At 52.1% G+C, this 23,996-nt stretch overlaps 1 protein-coding gene across 13 annotated transcripts; it reads left to right on the plus strand.

The window, feature by feature from the left end:
• The first annotated feature begins 2,790 nt into the window (after window positions 1-2,790).
• Window positions 2,791-23,504, plus strand: BMF (Bcl2 modifying factor). Of its 13 annotated transcripts, XM_088839805.1 has the most exons (7): window positions 2,791-2,926; window positions 3,310-3,438; window positions 4,435-4,617; window positions 4,889-4,974; window positions 5,544-5,840; window positions 7,353-7,513; window positions 19,611-23,504. In XM_088839805.1, the coding sequence occupies exons 5-7, from the start codon at window positions 5,549-5,551 to the stop codon at window positions 19,710-19,712; spliced, it is 555 nt and encodes a 184-aa protein (XP_088695931.1). In that variant the 5' UTR covers window positions 2,791-2,926; window positions 3,310-3,438; window positions 4,435-4,617; window positions 4,889-4,974; window positions 5,544-5,548; the 3' UTR covers window positions 19,713-23,504. The 13 variants fall into 13 exon arrangements, with proteins under 13 accessions (XP_088695931.1, XP_088695928.1, XP_088695926.1 ...); XM_088839802.1 differs by having other exon boundaries at window positions 4,435-4,974; XM_088839800.1 differs by lacking the exon at window positions 4,889-4,974 and having other exon boundaries at window positions 4,435-4,811.
• The last annotated feature ends 492 nt before the right edge of the window (window positions 23,505-23,996 follow it).

A 23,996-nucleotide genomic window follows, 5' to 3' on the forward strand; every position in this document is an offset into this window, starting at 1 on the left:
AAAGAGACTCTGCTGCGGATGCAAGACGCATGTGCTCTGAACCACACGTCCAGGGTTCTTCTGTTCCCAGGGTGCTGCTGTTGGTAGGACACTTGGAGCCAAGACCTCCAGCCCAGCAGGTCCTGACGCTTCAGGCTGCAGAGTCTATCCTGTGCTGGAGGGGAGAAAGGGCGCGGGGAGGGGTCTGCTTTGACAGTGATGAGAAGTGGGGAGTGAGGCTTCTGACCTCCCTGACCCCTTTATCCCTGACAGTCTTTTTCTGGTCCCTCTGGCTCATAAGGCTGGGCCCCTGCTGCTTGACCTTAGAGGCTGAGAGCAAAGGAGGCCAAATTATGGGTGTCCTTCACAGGGAGCCCAAGGGGGCAAGCTGGGAAGGCCTGGTAGAGAGGCCTGTGAAGAAATGTCACTACAGGGTATGACCCTTCTTCTATCTTCCAACCTGCTTAGACCCACTAAAATGATCTTCTCTGCTCCTTAGCTCCATTCCCCTACAATGGCGAATTTAAAGCTTTTACAGGGTCACAGACCCCTATGGGAAACTGTTCTAAGCTACAGAGCCACCACCCCCACACAAAAATGCTTGCGTGAACCCACAAATACAATCTAGCAAGTTTCTCTCCTAAAGCTGAGGAGACCCTGGTGAGCCTGATGAATACATGGACCCCAGGTTATAAGCTTTCTCTACCAGATTCCTTGCCTCATGGACCCAATTCTACCTTGCAGGGCTGTGGTAAGGCAGACAGAGCTTTAGCAGCTCAAGTGGGTCAAGATGATCCATGTATCCTGGGGCCTGTGTTGCCCCAGAGGACAGACTCAGGCCTGGTTTGTCCTTCAGTTCTACTCTTGACCCTAAGTCATGCCCTTAGGCCCAACTGGCCCACCTGAGATACGGGCCCAGGAGGAGAGCCAGTCAGAAGAGAAGGATGGACCTGAGGAGGTGTCTGTAGACCTAAGCAAATGTGGTCAGGGCTCCTCAGTGCCCCGCACAGAGGCTGGTCTTGGCCTTCTCATCTTCTCACAGATGGCATGACTGCTAGGTCACCCTGACCAGCTCTGACACTCCTTCTTGGCCAAGCCTCCTGGTAAAATAATATACCTCCTTTTGGCTCCAGCACCTCTTTCTGGACATCTATCAACATATGTAGGGATCGGGCTGATGGCCAAGCTTACTCTTGCCCCTTTCCCTTTTCCCTCTTCTCCATCTTTTGGGGATAGCATTTTCCCACCCTAGCAACCACAGCCCTCATTATGCCTGGCCCACTTTCTTAGGTACCCTTTGAAGGAGTTAGGGACAGAATGAGCAGGAAAAAGGGACAAGGAGACTTTAGGCTCCACTGGGCTAAGAGTCCCAGCTCCACCTTAGCTTAAATCTGAGTTTACAAACTCAGAGAGAGCAACTTGGTGGTCCCCACTGCCAGTTCCCACTGTCCCCTTGGTCAAGCCCCATCATCCCTCACCTAATCTGTTGCAGGGACTGACTCCCTTTCACTGATTTCTGGCCTCTTCATTTATTTTCCCTAAAATCCAGGCTTGGTCAAGTCAATCATCTTCTATGAAATCTTTGCTGTCTGACCTATGCCTCTCGAATAAAGTACAGATTCCTCAGCTGCCATTCCAGGGACACCTCTGTAATTTGATCTGAATCTCCCTGCCCATGCTCACCCTTCCTTAGTCCAGCTGTGCACCCAATGATCCTACACGATCCCCTGCCCTTGATCCCTTGACAAATTCTCCAGTTCAGCGTTTGATCATGCTAAAGCTAGGTCTTGGCTATTTTATCTGGTATTCCTGATTGAAAAATTGCCCCATCCTTCAAGGTCCAATTCAAAAACCACCTCCCTAAAGCCTTCCCCAGTCTTAGCATTCTGAATTTTTCTGCATTCCCAGCAGTCATTATCCCTGGCATTACCACATTTCATGTTGCTTTCCATTATCTTCTGGTCTGCTTCTCTGAGTAGGTTGTAAGCTCCCTGAGGGCAGGTACCAGGTTTTTGGTACCTAGCCCAGTACCTGGCACAATGCGGGTGTTTAAGAAATGTTTGTGAACTAGCCCATAGACACCCCTGCCGATAGTACGTGGTTTGCAGGACACGTTGCTTTCCTTGGAGCCCTAGCACCATCTCTCAGTGCTGCCATAAGCAGGATGTGTGTCAACTGCCCAAGGAGCCCCTGCATTCCTGATCTCTCCTCTCCTCAGCCAGATGTTAATTTTGTTTGACTGTCCATTCCCAGTCAAGAAGAGAGCCTGTGGGTCCCTTTAGATACGTTTGGTCTGAATGTCACTTGAGATAACAGTGTCAGTCACATATGTTTTCAAGCTTCCTACAGCTTTGGGGGCTGGAGTTTGCTTCTGACCTGCCCAGCAGCCGGGAAGATGCTTTGCTACCAGGTGGCCGGGATCCACCTTCTGGATGCTGCCAGCCTCATCGTCTAAAATCTCCCCGCTTCCTTCTCTTCCTCTCCCTTTCTGGACGCGCCAAAATTATTCAGACCATACCCATGAAAGAGAAGACAAAAATCACTTTGGCGCCCCCTATCTCCCTCCTAATAGGGAGGACTAAAAGGCTCTCGAGTGCTTCCAAAGTCCGTGTTCGGAACCGAATCTGCGTGGGCGACGGCGCTCCAATTGCGTTTCTGGCTGAGCTCGGAATTTGGCTCGGTCCCTTGCAATGTTTCCAAGGGAAGGTTCGTACAATCGTGACAGTCCCTGGCAGCCGCCCAGCCCGGGACTTCGGGCTCCACTCTCCATTGGCCAGTCATCCGTGTGACGCTCCGGAGGCGGGGCCTCATCAGCTGTTTGCGGGATGCCCCGAGCGGGCGTATTTTGGAAACAATACGGCGCGGTGCAGAGTGGCCTCCACCCGAGCCAGCCCGCCTCCTGCCGCCGCCGCCCCTGCCCGCGCCTCCCGCCGCCCGCTGCTGCCGGGTGAGCGCCTGGGCGGCCAAGGGCCGGGCGGAGTTGGATCTCACCTCCTTGGGGAAGTGGGGAGAGGATCGCGCTGCGCGTGGGGGCCCGGGAAGGGTTGGGCTGCGGGCGTCTGGAGTGACCATGGACTGGGGCACTGGGGTGTGGGAACGGGGTACAGAACCCACATGTAGGTGCGCTGCTCCACAAAGGAATGCGGAGGCTAGTAGCATTTGAATCTCTAATAACTTGGGTCCAGGTGGGCAGGGAAACCTGCGCTTCCCCGCTGAGCAGATCTGGGCGCCCGAGAATGGCCCGGTCTCTGGATCTGACATTGGGGTAGGGTAGGGAGTTGTGGGACGTCCTACATCCCTGCGGAGTCTGAAGGCTCCTCTCCTTAACAGCTGGGCTTTTCCCCCTCCTTCTCAATTGAGTTTGGGCGCCAAGCCCCCGAGTGCTCGTCACGCTGGACCCTGGCACGGAACCCTGGCATCACGACTCGGAGGCTGAGATTCTCCCCTGGAGTCACCCAGGTCTGCTGTGTGTTGTGTGAGTGCGTGAGTGTGTGTGTATGTTGTATGCGTGCGTTCCCAGATTTTAGCCCTCGAAGAGGTTCAGAATGTCTGGCTACTGCCTTCTCCTAGGAGGAGGAGGAGTCTGAGTTCAGCATCCTTGTTAGCTCCGTAAGAGCTGGGATGGCTCCAGCAGGTTTTAGGTCTCCTTGCTGGGACTGCTTCTCTAGTACTGCACTTAGGAAGTGCCCTCCTGCTGCCTGTTTGGACACCACCTCTTCAGCTCAGGGGAAGGGGAGAAGAAGTCTCTTTACTGTATCCCAGTTTGCGCTTGATCTTGCCCAGCACCCCTCTGAAGGCTCCCACCTGTGGAGAGTGAGAAGGGTCTCCCTAGTCTGGCAGACCCACACCCTCTGGCTGCACCTCCCCCACTGTCCAGTGCAGGCAAGGGCTAACTTTGGGGCTTTGCTGGGAGGGGGTGGGAGAGGTGATAAGCTTCAAAGGAAGAGCCAAGACAATGACTGCTGCTTGCTATTGGCTTTGGAGGGCCCCATCTTAGCTTGGGATTGCCAGCTTGCATAGAGGAGGTGGAAGGGCAGGAGGGGAACCCCTGCCAGGTGACTGGCAGGACAGCGTTTGGTCCTTTCTACAGGATGCCTTGTTTCCTGGCGCTGATAAACTAGTTCTCTCACACCTTTTAGGAAGACACTGTCCCAAGAAACCATGTGCCTTTTGTTGCCATCCAAGTGGGCAGGGAAGAGGGCAGGATAGGGACCATAGATAGCTCAAGGACAGGATGGGATGGAGGGAGAGTTGAAGCAGGCACCTTAAAGAAAGCTTGCGTTTGAGAAAGCCAAGATTCTTGAATTAACTGAGCTTCCTCTAAGTACTTCACCAACCCACAGACCATTTGACTTGTTCTTCAAGGGCAAGAGACTGGAAGACAGAATTCCCAGGGGACCTCTAATTGACTCTGGCAGTGACAAACACCATTTCTCTGTATCCTTAACCATTCAGGTGGTTGCTTTTCTGACTGCCCCAGGGACCCTGAGGGGTTCCTGGTGTGTGTATCGGAGACTGACTTTGAGCGCAAGAAGCTGGGTGATTGCACGCTCATACTTCCAAGAGCCATCAAGTGGAGCAAGTGGAACTTCTTTATCACCAAGAAACTCAAATCAACAACCTGAGTTCAGGCAGCAAGTGAGGTCACAGAGAGAGGGCTGAATTTCACTTCCTTCTATGAGGCAGGTTGTACCCATCTCAGGTTCGGTGCTGGCAGGAATGGTAGGCTGTGGGGAAGGATTTGAAGTTGTGGAGATTAGTGACGCCACACTGAGCTGGGGAATTCTGGGCACTTTGCTGGATGCCGGACCTCTCCTCTCGGCTAAGCTATGGTAGGCAGATAGCTCTCCTCTGCTGAGAGGGCAGCTGCAATGACTAACTTCGGTTTTTCTCCCCCTCTCTCTCCCAGGACACACTCTTACCACATCGTTGAGCCTGTTTGTTGTGTTGAGCAAGCAGCGGGTGGAGACTAGAGTCTTGGGCGGGGCTTAGCAGGTTTGGAGGGAACCTGGCCAGGCTAGGATTGCTGGCTTTTGTTTTTGCTGCCCAGCCTGGAGCTCTGCTCAGACTGAGATGAGAACTTGATGGTTACTCCTCAGGCCAGCAAGGGGGTGTGTGTGTGTGGTGAGCACTGTGGGTACAGCCAGTCACAGCGCCCTCTGCCCTCCCACAGCCACTCACAGAGGCTAGTCTTGTTGACGTCTCTCCAGGTACCCTCCGGGCTTGTAGCAGCTGACCCTACCCCTGCTATGGCTGAGAGTCAGTAGCAGTCCACCTGTGTGACTGTGACCAGCCTGGGTCCAAAGAGGAGGCTGAGGGGAAGGTAGCTCCAAGTGGGCGCAGGGAAGAAACATGGAGAATCCTGGAACTGCAAGGCAGCTCACGTTTGGGGGTGGGTTGTCACCCTTTGCAATGCTTTATCTGTAGGGTGGACTGTCATCAGTGCCTGGGCCCACTTGTCCACATAAGAAGGGGGAGCAGGAAAGAAGGAAAGGGCGGGAAGTCCTTCCAGGTAGAGCCTGGGTAGGGGCAGCCTCCCGGATGCCTGCATTGCACCCTCACAGGGGAGATGGAGCCACCCCAGTGTGTGGAGGAGCTGGAGGATGACGTATTCCAGCCAGAGGATGGGGAGCCGGGGACCCAGCCCAGGAGCTTGCTCTCTGCTGACCTGTTTGCCCAGAGCCAGCTGGACTGCCCCCTCAGCCGTCTGCAGCTCTTCCCTCTCACGCACTGCTGTGGCCCTGGGCTTCGACCCACCAGCCAGGAAGACAAGGCTACCCAGACTCTCAGCCCAGCTTCCCCGAGCCAGGGTGTTATGCTGCCTTGTGGGGTGACTGAGGAGCCCCAGCGACTCTTTTATGGTGAGTGCTCTTAGCTTCAGGACTCCTCCCTTAGAGACTGGGGGAAAAGAGGGGACTTTCCCTCCCCAGACCTGCTCTTTGCTATTTCCTTCCCCAAATTGAGCAGCAGGGGGCTATTGATCCCTTAACTCTTCACCTGCTGTCTCTCTGCTCATATACTGCTTCTTGCCTGTGCTCCTTAGGCCACAAGCAGGACAGATTGCCTTGCCATTCTTTTCTGCTCATTTGTCCCTTTCTGGAGGGATCCTTGGGTCCATGATGTCTCCTTGGGTTGGAAGAAGGGTACCTGGGTCTTGGCTTTTACATATCGTGGCCTGTTGAGTGGCCCAGCCTTTTGTGTCGTAATAGTGATGTACCTTCCGTAAAGTGGCTAGTGTTGCCCTGGAGAAGGCTGGGGGATCTGTGACTCGCTGTTGACACTGAAGGGGAAAACCCAGCTTGTTCTGGGAGAGAAGTTTCCTGGAGGCAGAAGGTCCCCTGCCCCAGTTGTCACTTGGGACTTTCTGTGTTTGGAAGGGGAACTGGAGAAAGAGGTTGGGCCTGCTTAGGCTCATTGCCAGCAAAGGGGCTGTTTCCAAGGCTCAGTCAGATAAGACTCCTTCATTTGTGGGCTTCAGTGGTTGGTTTTATTAGCAATTTACCCTCCTCTGGCAAAAGGGCAGGGTTAGATAGCCAGTGTTCTTCATTTAGCACAAAACTTATGGAGGAAAGTGTGGTTCAGAGGCTATCTTGCTGGGTCTGATAGAGCCGATTGAGGAGACACTGCAGTTATTCCCAGAAGGAGCTGCACTGTAGGACGATTCAGGCAAAGTAGTTCTGGCAGGAGTCTGAGAAGATGGATAAGGCATGCGGGCCGGCAGGAGGGAAAGACAGGAGCAAGTGGGCGCCCCTAGCGGCAGCTCGGTGACCGGCACTTGATCAGTAAGGAGAGCAGGTCTAGATGTCTGGCCTGGGGCTGGCTCCAGAGGGGAACTTGGCTAATCTGTGGCTCAGAGGCGTCTTCTCTCCCTATGTTTTTGTGCCACTGCCCAGAGCTTCAGGGTCTGAAACCAGCCTTTCTCTGCTACACTAAAAAGTGAGGTTAATTTCTGATTTTCTTTCTCTGTCCCTTGCTCTGCTCAAGTCAGGATCTCTGGAGAGCTGCCTCCAATGTTTTTCTAGAGAAGAGCTTCAGTCTGCTGCTACTAAATGAATAATAAATTGTGGTCAACTGTAGCTGGGTAAATAAGGACAGAAGGTTGGCAAGTTCAGCCACACTTATTACCTTTGCCATGGCACTGCCAGTGAAGGGAGGGCTGAAGGGAAGCCTGGCATCAGCTTTCACACTCTTGGGCAGCAGGCAAGTCAGGCTGTCCACATTTGGCAGAGTGCCCTGAGAAAGGCAGGCTCAGTTCCTCTCCCTTCCCGTACTAGAGTCTACCCTTGACTCTGGGTCTTGACTAGGGGTGGCAGGCATGGGGAAGATGGGGCAGTGGTGGAGCTTGCTGAGATGTGGGCCCTCTGTCTTTGCAGGCAATGCTGGCTACCGGCTCCCCCTTCCTGCCAGTTTCCCTGCAGGCTTGCCCCTTGGTGAGCAACCCCCTGAAGGGCAGTGGCAACATCGAGCAGAGATACAGATTGCCCGAAAACTCCAGTGCATTGCAGACCAGTTCCATCGGCTTCATATGCAGCAAGTAGGCATTGGGGCTTGGTGGGGGGAGGTGGTGTGCATCTGCTGGGGCTATGGGGCTGGGGCCTGCCTCAGCAACTCTGTCTCTGCCAGGCCCCACGTTTAAGGCCCCATGTTACCGTGATTCTTTTTAACTGGAAATCGAGAATGGGCCCGGCTGGATGAGTGCTCTTGGTCTCACCTCTGAGATCCAAGTTGTTTATCTGCCTACTTTCAGCTCAGGCCCCTGGGAAATGCTCCAATCTCTTCCGGAGAATGGCATAGCTTCTTGCAGCCTTGACTGACACACTGTCTCTTACTGAGTTCATCAGTGGGAGATGGTCCCTTGCCGAGCCTAAGGGGAAGATTTTTCAAGGTGCTGAGGAAAACTGGACAGTCGGAGGTACCTGTCTGCGGTACAGTGGGAAATGGGTAACCAAGGCCTGGACGGGTCTGAGTTGGGAAAAGTGGTGGAACCGGTTGTAACCTGACACTTTCCAGCTGGGGAGGCCGCTCCTCATTGTCTCTGTCTGGAAACCAGGGCCGGGACTCTGGAGAGTGTGTACCTCAGAGTCTCTCCAGACCAGCGACCGGGTGCTCGGCGGGCAGCCTGGCACCAGCCCGCCAGGGCGGAGCATCGCGTGTCAGTGGAGCTTGTGGCAGAGCCCATCAACAAAGGCGGCGGCTGGCGGGCTCGTGTGGAGGAGCCCTCCGTGCCTCGGGCTGGAGGCTGCCTGGCTCTGCAGCGGCAGTCTGGCCCGGCCCCTGGGCACTTAACCCTTCCTCCCTGGGCTGACTTTCTGGATGGCTGCCAAGGTGGGGAGAGGAGCCTGAGGCTGGATCCCTCCTAGTACAACCACCACTGAAGCAAAGTCATGCCACCTGGAAATGAACACATTCCCTGCCTCTGGGACAGTGTCCTTGCCTAGTCGTCTGTGTGTGTGTGTGTGTATGCATGTCTATATCTGACTGTATATTAGGAAATCAAGAGAATAATTAATCCACCATAATTGAGCAGACCCTGAGGTTAGACATAGAAATTCAGGTGACCAGAGGAGAGCTATTGATAATAGGTTTGACTTGAGGACCAAATGGCCAGCACCTGGCAGGAGGTGGGGTGGGGAGACAGAAATTGAGTTTAGGTTTCCTGAGATCCAGCCGTAAGGGGTTAGTCTCTGCCAAGGTGAGAGTCCCTGCCAAGGGGTTCTGAGGGAAACGTGGGGTTAGACCTGGTCCTGGTGGGTCCCCCAGTCCCTCAGGAAGGGAGGTTGGCCCTGTGCTTAGATAATAACGCAGCCTGGCTGCCTCCTCTGGCTCCAAGCTCCAGCCCCTATTCCCTCCTTTGATTGTTCTGTGGAAACTTGGCTTAGGGTTTTCCCTTCAGTCCACTCTGGTTCTTGATTTCTGCCTCTTGGCCTTCTTCCTACCCATTCACTTTCCTCTGGTTGTGTAGGCCTGTGGTTGGTCTGAGCTTGCAGCTCCGAGCCCCAGTGCTGCAACTGACAGAGGACACAGTGGCTTTAGGTCTCCTGGACTCACCTGGGGGACTGTCTGGAAGGCAGTTTTCTGCATTCCCATTAGACCTGATCTCTCTCAACAGTGGTTTCCCAGAATATTCCACCATCTACTGGTGAACTCTTATAGGCTTGGAAGCAGGCTGGGAGGCCTCCTTTGCCCAGTTGGGCCCTGGCACAGGACTAGAACTCAACCCAGGGCCATTTCTTCCCAACTCAGTCCCGCACAGGAGAAGCTGGCCCTGATCCCAAGGTCTGACCCTGCCCTTTGCTGGCATCACTGACCCCAGTGCAGAGCTGTCTTTTCGAGGGCCTGGTTCAGCTTGGGAGGAGGAGGGGCAGAGCAGCAGAGTGGGAGGAGAACTAGAGGAGAATCTCCCCAGCTCTGCACCTCCTCACTGCTGGCTCCTGACTTCCCTGTGCCCCTCACCATCCTGCCAGCTACCTTCTCCTACCGTGCAGTGGCAGGAGGCCGGCCAATGAGGCCTAGAGCTGGTTTTCCCAAATTTTCCATTGCAAAGAGCCAGGCTTTTTGTCCATGGGAGTCTTCTCACTTTTATCCCCCTCCTCCCCACTCACCCTGCTCATGTCCCTGGGAGCCCATCCTGTGGGAAGGACTGGGATCATGGCCATGGGCAGATGGAGTGCTGGCATGTGTAGGGCCTTTTAGCAGCTAGTTTTAAGAAGTGAGTCATTTTCTGAACTTGATTACAATATAAACTAACGTCTAGATATTTCATATCCACACAAAACTGTTGTCACTTTTACATTCTTATCCTTCATCTTCTTTCCCTGTTCCTTCCCCTCATCTCTGCAAGCAGGATACTGAGGCACAGGGGTGGAAGTAATTTAGGGTTAAGTCTCGAGGCTTCAGATACAAAGTCTGAAGGCCCAGGTTTGAAAGCCAGCTCTGCCAGCTACAAGCCACTGGGAAGACACTTGATCTGGCAGAGCTTATTTCCTCTTCTATAAATTAGGCCTAATGTCGCAGAATTTGATCATGAAGATTCAGTGAGAAAACACCTATCTGAATTCCAGGCACACAGTAGGTATTCTTTAATGCTTGTTTCCTTTGTCTCTATAATCCTGATCATCCCCCACATTTGTTCTTGTCCATTCACATCTTCCAGCCCACCTGTCCAGCTAGTCCCTAAGCAGAGCTGCCTCCTGTGGGCTCCCTTCCACCCGTCCCGTTCAGAGAAATTGGCTTCCAAGCTATTCACGTATGGGCCTTGTCCTTGTACATTTCTCCTGGGGGAATGATGATCAGTCTCCATCACTGTGGGTTGAGTTTAGATAACCAGGAAAGACAACTCAAGACACACTAAGAAGGTTGAAGGGGCCTGGCCATCTCCTCTCTTCTCCGGACTAGGATGGTGTCCCAGGGCCAGACAGTGGCCATGGGTCCCCGAATCCTGTAGGGAAGGTGAAGCTTCTACCTTTTGTCCCTGGTTAGGGACCTCAGTTATTCTTTTTTTTGGCCACATCAGGCTTGTGGGATCTTAGTTTCCTAACCAGGGATTGAACCCATGCCCTCAGCACTGAAAGCATGGAGTCTTAATCACTGGACCATCAATCATTTCCATTTATTCTTTTTCTACATGAGGGGAAGCCCTAGGAGACGTGGAGCACAGGGAAGGGTGTGCTGATGGTAGTGCATTATAGGATGGCATTATGGCAAAGTGAGTGTCAGCGTGACCCTAAAGGCAACGTGCTCCAGATTCCACCCTGGTGCTGGTTATTGCGGGCTGTAAACCCTCCCAGCATGTTTCTCGAGGAGCTTGCTGGATGGAGGTCTAGCCTGGCTACCCAAGAGGTCTGTTCAGGATGGTTTCTCTGGACCAATGGGCAAGGATTGCAGACAGAAGCTGTGCTTGCTGTTAATGCTTTGGGTCTCCGAAGCAGCAGGAGAGTTGGTGGCAGAGTGAGTGGAGAGAAAAAGCCTTTCCAAACCTGGTCACACACCCCTAACTTCCTCTGGCTGGGTCAGGAGTGAAAGATTCCCCTCTTTGCTCCTTTGTGAGCTTAACTTAGCTGCAACACGTGATCTGTGGTGGTCTGGTGACCTTAGCCTACCTTGACCTTGGCTCTGTGACGGTGCCTTGGTGTTTCTTGTCTGTCCAGCTTCTTCAGGGAACATGGCAGTACAGGTTTGCTTCCTCCCTGCGCTCAGGGGCTGCTCTGGCCCAGAAGGTGAGTCCCAGCTTCTTTCCATTCTCCTTGCCGTGTTCTCCTCCAGCATGAGTCAAAGAATGGAAAAAAGCTGGTGTCCTCTCCCCTTAGGAAAGTCTCCTGTCCCAATGGCACCATCTTGAACTTTGTGGGGTATTTCTGAGCAGTGTTAAGAAGCCAAGAATCCTTTTTAAAAAAAAAAAAAGTGGCTACTGGAGACCATTGAATGAGTAAAGCTACAGGAGAATTGAAATTCTTGTTGGAAATCGCTTTTTCACTTGGACCAGGAGTGGCTCCATTCAGAAGAGTCAGATTTGGAAATTCCCTGAATAGTAATTAGTCTTTATGGAAAATGAAATCTGAGAAAAATTTCAGCCACTCAGTGAAATCATCTTTAGTTGTAAGGTCAGAGAAAGGATCCTGGAGTTAGACACAAAGTCTGGTTCAAATCCCAGCTCTGTCCCTTATGAGTTCTGTGTTCATAGACAAATCATGTAACTAACTTATTTCAGCCTCAGTTTCTCATACACACCTTGCAGAGTTGATGTGAAAGCCCTTTGGAAATTGTAATATGTTTAACTATTAATTCCCTGGTGGCTCAGTAGTAAAGAATCTGCCCACAATGCAGAAGACCCGGGTTCGATCCCTGGGTTGGGAAGATCCTCTGGAGAAGGGAATGGCAACCCACTCCACTCCATGGAGAATCCCATGGACAGAGGAGCCTGGTAGGCTATAGTCCAGGGGGTCGCAAAGAGTCAGCCATGACTGAGCGACTAACACACAATAGCTATTAATGCCTAGATAATTTAACACTTTTGAAAATGGGTTTTAGGATTTTGTTTGGACCTGATTTTGGAGTTCTTGGGGAGCTCTTTTGGAAGTTGTACCTGAGCTGGTGTTTTCTTGGTTTATTAACTAGTGGCTTCTCTGCAGCAGCCTGGATCTTTTGTTCAGGGAGCCCCTCACTGCTTCCTGACCTTTTGGGATGCTGTCCTTGTTGGTGAGTTTTTTTCTGGAGTTCAGACTATGCCTAATAAAGTTGTTCAGGCTCTAGATGGGGAAGCCCGGGACAGGAGCCCCAGAGATTCTCTCTAGGGTAAGAAGGGTCCCTAGGAGCCAGCCCCAGAGTGGGAGGTGCCCCTCGGACTGTGCCTGGGGAAGAGTGAGGCTGGGGGAGGGGCTGTGGAGAATGCTGTGCGTGAGAGCCAGTGCTGGGGCTTGGGGGCCCTGTGTTTGCTCTGTGGCTGGCTCTGTTTATATCGCTCGCTATATTTAGCTTCTGAGTCATCAGCGTGGCTGACTAGAGCTGAGTTCCCCACACAACTCTGCACCTGACTACTCTCTCTTCCAGGAGAAGGCCCTTATAGTTCCGGACAGTCCATTCCCTCCCCACCAAGGCAAGCCATGGGGATGGGGTTGGCTTTGGGTTTTTTTTTTTCCCCCCGCCCTGGGGCAGGGAGGGTGATGGGAGGGAGGGATTTGGAGGAGGCATTAAAAAAGAAGGACAAAGAAAAAAGTCTGGTTTGCCTTTTGATCTGTGTCTGGCAACCAAGAGGGCATGTTCCATGACCAGTACAAAAACAGCCAGTGTGTGGGGTGAGGAGAGAAGTCTGGCCTTCAGTGCTCGGCTTGCCCGTCCCGTCCAGGGAGTGGCCCCGGGCGGGATGAGAACAGTCAGCTGCAGAGGCCTCAGGTCGGGAGGTAGAGCCTTGGGGGTTCCTTCTCCCCCTCCTTGTAGATCCACAAGGGACTGGCCCCCTCCTCACTCCCCTCTCTCCCTCACTTTTTAAAAATAATTACTTTTTTTTAATTGGAGTATAGTTGCTTTACAATGTTGTGTTAGTTCTGTATAACAATGTGAATCAGCCATATGTGTCTCCCTCTCTTGTGCCTCTCTTCCTCTCTGAGTCCTTAAGAAGCTGCTCAGTAGTTTGAAGGAGCTGTTCTCAGCCTGGGGGAGACAGAGCCATCCCAAGGGGAAGCTGGGTCAGGGCCTCAGTACTTCCTGTCTCCAGGCCACGGAGGGGCAACCCAAGGCTCTGGGGCATAGGTGGCAACCACAGTCTGATCCCCCACCCCAGGGACTGAAGCCGGTGGCCTCCACTTATGTTAGAGGAAGCCCTCCTATCTTGGACTGAGCTGGGCCCAGGTTGCCCTTCTGGGAGAAGCAATTGGTGTTGCCATGGTGGCGACTGGTGGCTTCAAGGTCCATTAGTGCTGCTGGCTGGGCTGAGGAAGCTCTTGGCGAGAATTTTTTTCCTTTTCCATTTTGCCACATTGCTCGTTCCTTGGTGTCTGGGTCAAAAGCAGTTTGGGACAGTAGGCCCACAGGGCCCGTGGGGCTGCCCCCGGGGGTCTCCGAATTCCTTGCCCAGCTTGGCAGCCTGGAATTCTAAACCCGGCTGCCTCTGGCTGCCATGGCCCATCTCAGAGTGAAAAGTCAGGGATTCCCCCAGGACTTCATGAGCCTGCCTAGAAGATAGTGCTCCTGGGGCAGGTGCTCTGGGCTGAGGGTGTCGAGGGAATTGCTCCACAAAGTCGAGTCTGGACCAGGTTTCCCTTGTCCTCACCAGGGATTGGGGAGCTGCTCCAGGTAGCCACTGGCCCAATGCTTTACAGATACTTCTCTCATTTAAGCACCACGGCAACTTGTACTTTGACACCTCATTACCCCCATTTTATAGGAAACCGGGGCTCTGAGAAGTGGGGTAACATGCCCATGTGACACTGTTAATCCTAAAAGCATGGTCTTCCCATCACCCACCCCTGCTCCTCAGCAGGTGCAGCCCAGAAGGTGAGAATCTGATGGAGCTCCCACTCTCCACCCCAGCCCAGCTCTGCCTCCTGTGAAACTGAGTTCTTGCTTTTCTTCCCTTCAGACTGTAAAATAATTGAAGACAAGGCTTACCGCTTGCTTATCTTTGTGTCCTTTGTAACTCTTAGCTCAGTTGGGTACCTGATAAAAGTTTGCTGAATCAAACAGAAACATCTTCCTGACTTCTTGTATGTGGAATTTTCCTGAGGTCTTCCTTAGCTCTGTATTCCTGTTGTCAGCAGCAAGGCTTTGTGCTTCCGCCTCACCGTAGTCGGTTTAGAGTTGATGGGGAAGGAAAGAGGTGCGGTAGGAAAACGGCATTTTATAGGGAGTGTATTGCCCTGTGTTTTAAAAGAAACTGAGCATGGTTTCAGAACATCTGAAGTTAACATTTCAGACCAGTTTTAGCTTTATTTCTGTTTGATCTTCAGTTAGCTCTGCCTCTGAAACGTTTATTGTCTTTCTAGTCCACAGTATCCTTACTAAATAGTTAATGATCTGGAAACAATTTCTTTAAACATACTGGGGGGCGGGCAGTTAGGTGGTGATTCTCTTTGAACAGTTAATATCATTTTCATAATGTGAATAAATACACTGTAATATTTTAGTGAAAGAACACAGCTCTGGAGTCAGGGTTCTGAATCACCCCCTCCCAACTAACATTAGGGGTAACTTTTCTGAGCCTTTGCTTCCCCATCTGTAAAATGGGATTGAAAATAATACCTGCCCTTCCTAAGGCCCACATTTTTGTGAGGAGCAAAAGAGATGATAAGAAAGCATTCTAGGTATGAGATTGTTATAAACAGATCTGTTTGGTCAATTTGCATTTTGTGTGTTTGGTTCTTTGAAATCAGGGCTACAGTGTAGCTTTGCTCTTTACCCAAATTCTTTGAGGGTGAACTAGCTCCTGCTGGAGCATCTGGTACACCGGTGACACACAGAGTCCCCAGAGGGTGTGAATTGGATACGAAGCGGGAGAGACGGAGGGAGATTCTTATCAGGGGAGGGCAGGGAACACTCTTTGTGCTTAGAGAAGAGGCCATGTGGGATGAAACAGAGTTTGATATGTGTAATACAACCTTGTCAGATACTGCAGCCAGCTCTTAAAAAAAAATAAAAAAGCCTTTAATAGTTGGGCCTCTCTCTAGGCAAGAGGCTGATCCTATCACTTCAAGTACATCTTCAGACCTGGCCAGACATCAGTTGTTCCTGGCTTCAGACAAGCAGGTTATCTTGGAACACTGACTTTTCTATAGTCGGTGCAATGTGCTTGTTGAATACCTACTGTGTGCCCTACGTGTTCCCTGGGTATTCAGTCACAGTGCCTTGCACACAGTGGGAATGACTCCAACACTTGTCAGCTGACTGCCTTCATCCCCTGACCACCGAAGGAAAGGGGCTGATAGGAGAACCCCAGGTCTCTCATCCTGGTTGTGCTTTCTTAACTGAAGAGAGCATTTTTATGCACCATGTGAGGACCCCTTCCTTTGGGGCATTCACCTCGATTCTTGCCTTCCACGACTTGGTCCTACCTTCTGGACCAAATTTGAGAGCTCTGGTGTACACTTAAATTCCCATTAGCTTCCCATGTTCTGAGCCCCAGTCTTCTAGCCCTGAGGACACCCTGGCTATGCTTTCTGGGAACCCCCATTCTTTGTAGATTCCCAAACTCGAGGGGTCCCAAGCAGCTTGGGAGAGCTGAGCCTTGTGCCAGGGGTCATCACTGATCTCAGGTGATGTGCCAGGTGCCTGAGAATCAGAGGCCAAGCGCACTCTTTCCTGCTTCCCCGTTTCTTCTCCCTTCCTCCCCCACACCCTCTCCTGGAAGCATCCATGTGCTCTGATGTTTCCGTGTCTTTGTGTGCCTCATCCTGTTCAGTAAATGTTGATTGCCTTTCTTCTTACTCTTTCTCTCCTTGGCCTCCCTTCAAGTCCTTTTTCTTTCCTTTCTAGTAATGTCCTTTTATAAAAATTTAAAAAACATTTTATTTATTGTTGTTCTTCATAATCAAGGCATTCTTGTTCTCTTACTGTGCGGTGATTTGATGTTCTTTCAGAAAAAGGCCTTCTGGAGCTTTCCCTGTGGCAGAAGAACGCTGGGTGGGGTATGTGTGGCATTGCTTGTGCTCATAGAAAGGGTTGCTGGGGCAATAGATGGTTTCCCAGGCCCTGGTCTTGCTGTGTCTTATGGCTGCTGGGGTAACCAGCTTGACCCTGTACTAGGCAACTTGTTCTCCAAGCCCACCCAGACCCTCCACCAGGCTGGATTTAGTTGTTGGAGCTCTGAGTTATAATCCTGAAGGTGATTGTGGGTGACAAACTCCGAACCACCAAGCTTTACGGTTAGAAATCACCTCAGTGGTTTCTAAATGCCTGTGTGGCCTGGCTGCCTTAGAAGCACCTGGGCAGGATTAACCTCCAGCTTCGCCAAGTCATTACTCTGGTGGGAGGAGATTGAAAGAGACTAAAGAAAATACCAAATCATGAAATGTTCTCTTCTAGGCTATAGGATCATGAGTCATTTTATTTTCTCTTTTCTGATTTCTTGTATTCCAGTTTCTCTACAGTTAAGATGTATTATTTTTATGACTAAAATAGACAATAGATGTTACTTCTGATTTAAAAAAATGTCACTCAGGGGAGCATTTCAGTATACAAATTCTTGGGTCCTTCCCTAAAGATTCTGCCCCAGTTGTTCTGGGTGGGACTTGAGGACTCTGTATTTGCAATAGTGCCTCAGTGGATTCTGTGACACAGCAGGTGTGGGAACCACTAATACCATACCTCCACTTCACCTAGACTCAGGCTGGCTGGTGAGAGACCCCAGCCTACCAGGTCCTCTGATTCATGGCCCCAGGGAGCTCCCCACTGCCTAGAGTGCCTCCTTCCTGATTCAGGAGCCCCGAGGCCTGTCCCAGGCAGAGACACAGAACCTAGGTCCTTCCTAAAGCTGGTCCCTTGTGGACCTAGGCCAGTCTGTGTCTCCCAGCAACGTCTCCACCTTCCAGTCTAATACCACTGTCTTCTGGGTCCCTAGAACCCGCCATGATTAGAGTGAGGATTCTTTCTTGCCTTATCCGCAAAGACCGCGGGCCCAGGAAGTTACCCAGAGCGGCAAGTGGCCTCCCTTAGGGGAGTGTGGGGAGAGATTGAGGCCTACAGAGATGGGATTGGTTCAGGCCCCAGATCGTAGAGCTGTGATCTCCCTTCCTTGGCTCTTGAGCTGTTTTGAGATGATTTAGAGAATAGGAAGATGGAGGGCCTGCTCTGGTATAAAGAAAGGTATGTGGTGGCACTTGGCACACAGTGGTAATGAGTAAGGACATTGCTCTAGGGCCAGGTGGTCTGGATTTTACCCAGTCCCTGCTACTTACTAGCTATGTGGCCAAATTTCCTAACTCTTTGACTGATCTCATCTGTAAAATGGGCATGATAATATATACATGTGTCATAGGGTTGTTGAGAGGATCAAAGGAGCTTAATGTGTGTAGAGCTGTTCTTACACTTTAATGTGTCTTAAAGTCACCTGGGGATCTTGTAACAAATTCAATAAAGACTTTAAAAATGGCCCATATAAAAAAAAAATCTTAAAAAAAAATGCATTCTGATTCAATACGTTTCTTATAAGCTCCCAGCTGATGCTGAAGCTGCTGGTCTGTGGACCACACTTTGAGAACCAAGGACATAAACCAGAACCTGACACGCTCAGTTTACAGTGACTGTTTGGATCGTGGTTGTTATTGTTACTTGGCCTTTTCAAAGAGGCACCTGAGGAGCCTCTAAATTCCAGCAGACTGGCCTCCCTAGAGACCAGTCTTTTCCTGGATTTTCCTCCTATTCCACCCATGACCTTTGCACCTGTCCTGGGTAGCAGCTGGGGAGGGGAGTCAGGAGGAGGGGGTGCTCTGTCCAGCTGCTGCAGGCAGGCCTGAGTCTTCAGGTTTGCAGCTGAGTCCGTTTTCACGCTGCTTTACTCTAACCAGATTTTGTTAAGCCTGGTGTGTTTCCTCTTTTTACTCGTCTTTGTTTACAAAACACAAGGAAGCCATCAGTCTCTCTCCAGGCGCAGTCTGCCAGGCCTCCTCTGTGGCACACCCTGACTTCCCTCCCCTTCCTAGCAGGGGCCGTGCCTCCGACTTTCTGGGTTTTCCGGTCTCCCCTTCTGCAGGGAAAAGAGCAATGCTGTTGCTGCAGATGGGGGTGTGGCTGTGGGGGGCCACGGATGCATGACAGGGCCCTGAGGTCAGCCTCGGTTGAGGTCTCACCTCTCCTCTCTCTCTGTGGCCTCAGGCAGGATGAAGGGAACCCAGCAACCTGCCCAGTTGCCTGGGGACAGGTCAGGGGGGTCAGGGCCTGACGTCCCCGGGAAGCTCTGGGAATCCAGGAGCTCTGGGGGCTCGCTTTCCAACTCTGCCACTGACTTACTCTAGCCTCTTCTCAGCTGACTGGGAGTTGCCTGGTGGGGGCCGGGGCTGTGGTTAAAGACTGCAGGGGCGCCAGCTCCCCCTACACACGCACACCTCACATAAACGTGATTGCTGCCCAGGCCGCTGCAGCAGTCCAAGTCCAGCCTCTGTGCTGGCTCCTTTTTTTGCACACTAGGTTTTTATTCCCCTGTCCACTGAGAACCCCGTGGAGAGGGCCCCAACCTCGTCCTCCTGCCCTGGCAGATAAAGAGAGAACAAAGACCGCCTCTCCCAGCACCCCTCAGTCCCCTCCGGGCCTCTGCCAATACCTGTGTGGGTGGGGTACCAGCCACAGTCCTGTGAGTCACTGACCCCTGACCTTTGCCCCAAGCTTCCCTGCCTGACAGTAGGACCTGGGATAACCTCCAGAGAGTAGTGTGCATTCTTTGTTTTTGTTTTGTTTTCAAGTATGTTCTTGCTTAACGTTTAATTGGCTCCAGTCAGTAGGAAAGCGCTCCAAGAGGGATTATTTATGGCTTACTGTCAAGAGCAGCTATAAAAAGGGCAGCGCGGAGCTGAAGATGCTGGGAAGGGGGAGAGGGCAGGCGCCCAAGTGTGTGTGTGTGTGTCTGTGTGTGTCTGTGTGTGAGTGTTTGCACTGGATGAAATCAGATTTTTGCTGCCTCAGCAGTGTGGTTTAAATGGAAGATTAACCCTTTGACCTTCACAGTGTCAAATCACTTGCAGATGGAGGCTCCCCGCCTTTCCCCCTTCTTCTCTGTGTTACTCTGGAGTTGGGGGAGAGAGGGGGGCACTTCTTCTCTTTCTTTCTGAAGAAAGTTTGTTGTTCGTGCAGCTGAGGTTTGAGGGGCTCAGGAGCCAATCTGATTAAAAGCAGCACTTGGCTAAACTCTGGAAAATCCTGCAAGCAGGGGAAAAAGTTTAATCCTCTTGTGCACAGTGCATAAAGAGCCTGGGCTTTTCTTTTTAACGTTCACACTGCAATTGTCTATGGAGAACTCTGCTATCTCCCCCTCATCGCCACTTCTCTCATCACTCCCCCAAACCCCCCAGGCCCCTGAGTTTGCTGTCCTGATGGGATTAAAGTGCTGCCCTGGGACATGTGGATCTGAACTTTTGCATTGGAAATGATAAGCCGTCCTCTAAGGTTGCATTTTAGTAGTTACATCGTCTTTTTTTTTTTTTTTTTTTTAGCACCAGCAGAACCGAAATCGCGTGTGGTGGCAGATCCTCCTCTTCCTACACAACGTCGCTTTGAATGGAGATGAGAACAGGAACGGGGCAGGTCCCAGGTGAGGCTGGGCTGCCCCCTTCACATGGGCACCATGGAAGGACATCGGCGAGGACTGACACTGCGTCTTGTGAAGTTGTTGTTTTGTGTTTTTATTTTAAAAATTTCTCTGTGTACATAAGACATACCCAAGCAGGACCTCTTTCCCCGTTCAGGGCCTCGACCAGGAGTGGGGGCCTTTGTCAAACACTGTTGAAATAGAGGCTGGTGTGTCTGTGACGTGGAACCTCCTAAGGGCTCGGACAAGTAGACCCTTCTGTCATTGGTTGTTGAAGACGACCAGGTAGTGATCGCCCATCAGCGGACTGTAGTTTTCCCACAGGAACTTAAGAGATAGGAGGTTGGATTAGACTTGTGGTTCCACCAAACCCCTCAGCCTTCCACCGTGAATGGAGCCCCTATCCGACGGGTCACTCTGCTTTAACCGCCCCCGCCAGGGCCTCAGCCAGGGGCTTTCCAGCTGTGCATGGCAACTTCACTAGGTGGGTCAGCCAGCTCCACGTCTGGGCTCTCACTGGGCCCAGCCATCGCCTGCCCTAAGGGCTCAGGGATTCTTGCCCAGCACCTGTCATCTCCAGCAGACCTCAGGGAGGGTTGGGTTTCTCCATGGACCCTCAAAAAGTGCCGCAAAAATGAACCAAACTTCTGGGTAGGCCTCACGTCTGCCTTGGTCCCACTTGGAAGCCCAGGATTGGTCCTGAGGTGCAGAACCACTGCCCACTCTGGCTGCCAGGACTGGCTGGGTGTCAACCATGGAGGAGCCAAATAGCCAGTCAACGTGCTGTAGCCAGCAGCTTGTGCCTTTGTCAGGTCTTCTTTTGAAAGAGCCAGCCAACAGACTGCGTCCCACCCCCAAGAGCAGCACTCTAGGGTCGGAAGAAACAGGACCGGACTGTGGAGGTGCTGGGAAACCAGGCGGCCATCCCACCCATAAGAGTAAGCCCTAGAGGAACCCAGACCCCTTGGTTTCCTTGGAAACCAGTTACCTCCTCCCTTTTATCCCCATTCCTTTCTCACACCTAGTGGGATCCAGGAAGAAGCCAGCATAGTGGCTTTGTCAGCTGAAATGTGTCTTTTAGAGTAAGAGACAGTGGTTAGAGTGAGCAACTGTCAAAGCTGGGCTCACATTTCCCGTCTTCTTCAGCGTCCAGCCAGGCAAGAAAGGCAAGCTCTGGAACTCAGCAGGATCACCGCTGCCTCTGAACTCCTTCTTTTCTCTCCCTGCTGTGGCACTAATGGAGAGAATTTAAAGCAGCCCGCCTGGCAGCTCTGAGAGCAGACACGGGGAATCTGAAAAGATGCAGGGAATCTATTAACCAGACACCTAGAAATTAAATTATCATTTTTGCATATGTGAGAACATTGGTGCTAACGGTGAAGCAAGGCCCGAGGCCCGAAGAAAAGATGGCTTCCCTGGGCAGAGAAGGCCCCAGGGTTACCCCGGGAAACTGGAAGAGTCCAGAGCAGACTCTCATATCTGAACAAGTCCCAGCTCCTCTGATTGTGCAGAGAGGAGGTCTTCGTTACCATTGAAGGATACACTGATCCCGATGTATGGTCAGGCAGGTTGTTCACTGCACAAGGACACCAGCAGAGGAAGGTGATGGAAGCTAGACTCTAGCCCATGCTCTGCTCACCAAGTTGTATGCCCTAGTGTTGGGCTGTGTCCACTTACAGGAAGGGTGCCTTTCCTAATTTGCACAAAGGTACCCTATGAGCTCACAGTGGCTTGAAGAAGGACTTCAAACTGTGCCTCAGCCTTGGTTTTGTTCTGCTTGGATATTCTAGAGGTATTACCTACCTATTCTTGGTCAGAACTGTATTCTCAGGGTGCATACCATGGTTTGTCTGCTAAGAAGATAGGTTCCTTCTTACAAGAAGGAACCCAGGGAACAGGCATGGAGACTGGTGCTGGGATAGGCTGACCATTGTGAAATCCAGCCTTCCCTGTGGGTCTTCACACCATTTTTTTGATGTGCATGGGACATGTGTTATTTCTCCCTCTCCTGGACCAAGGCTGTGACTGGCAGAGTGCCAGTATACCTCGAGTGGCATACATAAGAAAACAGGATTATTTTTACCAGCCACTTTTACCTCCTCTTAGCAAACTTTCCATGTGAGCTGGGTGAGAGCGCAAATAAATGGTCCAGGCCTTGGTGCCTAGGCAAAGCCATCAGCCTCAGAGACTTGCTGAGCCGAGCAGGATGTCCAGTGGCCTGTCCTGAGAACTGAGCCCACAGTCTGAGGAGCTCAGCTGAACATTGCATCTGGGGCTGGGTAGAGGGTCGTCTGACTGCACTGTCTCCGTATTCCACGAAGCCAGGAACTAATTCACTATCCTGAGCAAGCCGGGACCAAATGTGAACTGCCCCTCCTTCCCCTCCCACCAGAACCCAGCAGGTAGAATAGTCCCAGGAGGAAGAGGTTCCTCCTGGCTGGCTGTTTTTAATTGGTGTAGTGATCTAGACGGGCCTCTTCTCCCTCTTCCTGGTGACTTGGTCTGAACATTCCTCAAGTTCAACCTCAGGAGACCTGTCCCTCCCCTGGGCTCCCTCTCCCCAGCCCCCACCCCCAGGAGCTTGGCTGTCTCCAGTTAGGGGGTGGAGAATCAGAGGGAGGGAGTCTGACCTGGCTCCTGACCTGTAATGGAAGACTTGTGGAGCTTTTGTGGTTTGCTGAGGCTGGGGTTCGGGAGAGGGACTGGAAACTCTTCCCTGGTAGGAATTGCCCTGGAGGGAAGGGAAGCCTGATGTTCAGGGTCAAAACAACTCTTCTCATTAAGAACCCCAGAGTAAGGGCTTCTGGAAGGTGGTAGAGCTAGGGAGGGAACCCCCTCAGGCCAGCTGTGTGACTCACTCAGACAGTTGCAGGACTCAGCTGGGCTTCTCTATCTTTGCCCGCTTCAAAGCCTGGACTTGTGGAAGGCTGCCCCTGGGGCCTTTTCTTGCTCAGTCCAAGGATCACCTCCCTCAAGCCCCCAGGGCAGGGGGCTTATGTGACAGGCATGTCCTGAATGCTCAGAGGGGCCCAACTGACTTGTCTCTCTGTTCCTAGTGGCCCAGCCTCATCCAAAGGTGGGTTGGACCTGGCAAGGAGGGACATGATCCAGCCAGGGCCTCCTCCACTTGGGGTCTGGGGAGCCACTGTGATTGTCCTGGTTAGCATGCAGAGAGTTCTGATGAAGTGGGGTGGAGCAAGTGAGGGATAGCAGGAGCAGGCACATCAGCTCTGTGGGGGCTTCTGTACGTTGGTGCTGCAGGGTCCCTCTGTGTGTGGGGACACCTTGGTGAGAGACTACTCAGGCTGACTCCTTAACTCAGCCTGTGACGCCTCCTGGGGACACTGAGCAGTGGGTCTCCAAGGCTGGTGGGCACTTTGAGCCTTGAAGGAACAGCAGAGCAAGCCATGCGCTTCATAGATGTGTCAACCTCTCGGGCTGAAGGTGCTTGGAGCTCTGCAGGCTCCTAGTCTTCGTTGCCCTTCTCTCCGCACAGCAGACCAGCGCCTCTCCCTGCTCTGTGAGCATCGCCCGGCAGGTTGCTTCATCCCTGGGTCCACAAGGGCTGTGGGGGAGACCTAGTGAGAATGTAGCATTTTGTCCCTCCCAGGTTAGCTGTCCTGGGTTCACTGCGCTCTGCCTCTGGGAGAGAGACAAGAGGAGAGAGGGAGGGGATGGGGACTCATTGTTTCTAAACCTGTACAGAATATTCGGCTTTGTGTTCTTCACATGCATATATGTGTATATATCTTTGCCCCCATCAATTGGTACAGTTTTTAATAAAACCATTTAAAGCAAAGCTGGTCTTTTCCAAGGTGTAGTAAAAATGCAAGGGGGTCTGTTAACAGATAGAAATTCCCAACTTGCTTCTCCCAATTTGCTTCTCGCTGCCCTCAAGAGTGACACTCCACCCCCACCACCCCACCCCCGCCTGGGACCCCAGCTTTTGTCAGGACTTTCTTTCCCTCTTGGGGTAGTGAAGAGACATTCTGATCACACAAGAAGCACAGCAGAGGCCCCATGAAGTGGAAAAACACAAACTTTGGATCCAGACCTGGATTTGGATTCGGTTCCAGCCTCCACCAGCTGAATGATCATAGGCAAGTCGAATAACCTCTCTGAGCCTTCAGTATTCCTGTGTGTAAATTACTGGCGTGCCTGCCCTGCAGGATTAAAGGGAGTGTGGACAAAGGACCTGCCCTGGGGCCAGTCCTTGGCAGTGGCAGCCTTAGTAACCAGAAGCGCCCTGGTGGCCCCTCCGCACAACTCCCCACCCCTGTCATCCTAGGCC

Source organism: Moschus berezovskii, chromosome 9 (assembly GCF_049115385.1).
Source record: "Moschus berezovskii isolate FMDL1 chromosome 9, NW_MosBer_1.0, whole genome shotgun sequence".
Taxonomy (NCBI): Eukaryota; Metazoa; Chordata; class Mammalia; order Artiodactyla; family Moschidae; genus Moschus; species Moschus berezovskii.

Excerpts from the sequence above, each read along its gene's own strand:
- BMF (XM_088839800.1), top strand. The coding sequence starts at position 4,781 with ATGCCGGACCTCTCCTCTCGGCTAAGCTATG. Across the intron at positions 4,812-5,543 it reads CTCCTCTCGGCTAAGCTATG|GGGAGATGGAGCCACCCCAG; the intron begins GTAGGCAGATAG and ends GCACCCTCACAG. Across the intron at positions 7,514-19,610 it reads ATCGGCTTCATATGCAGCAA|CACCAGCAGAACCGAAATCG; the intron begins GTAGGCATTGGG and ends TTTTTTTTTTAG.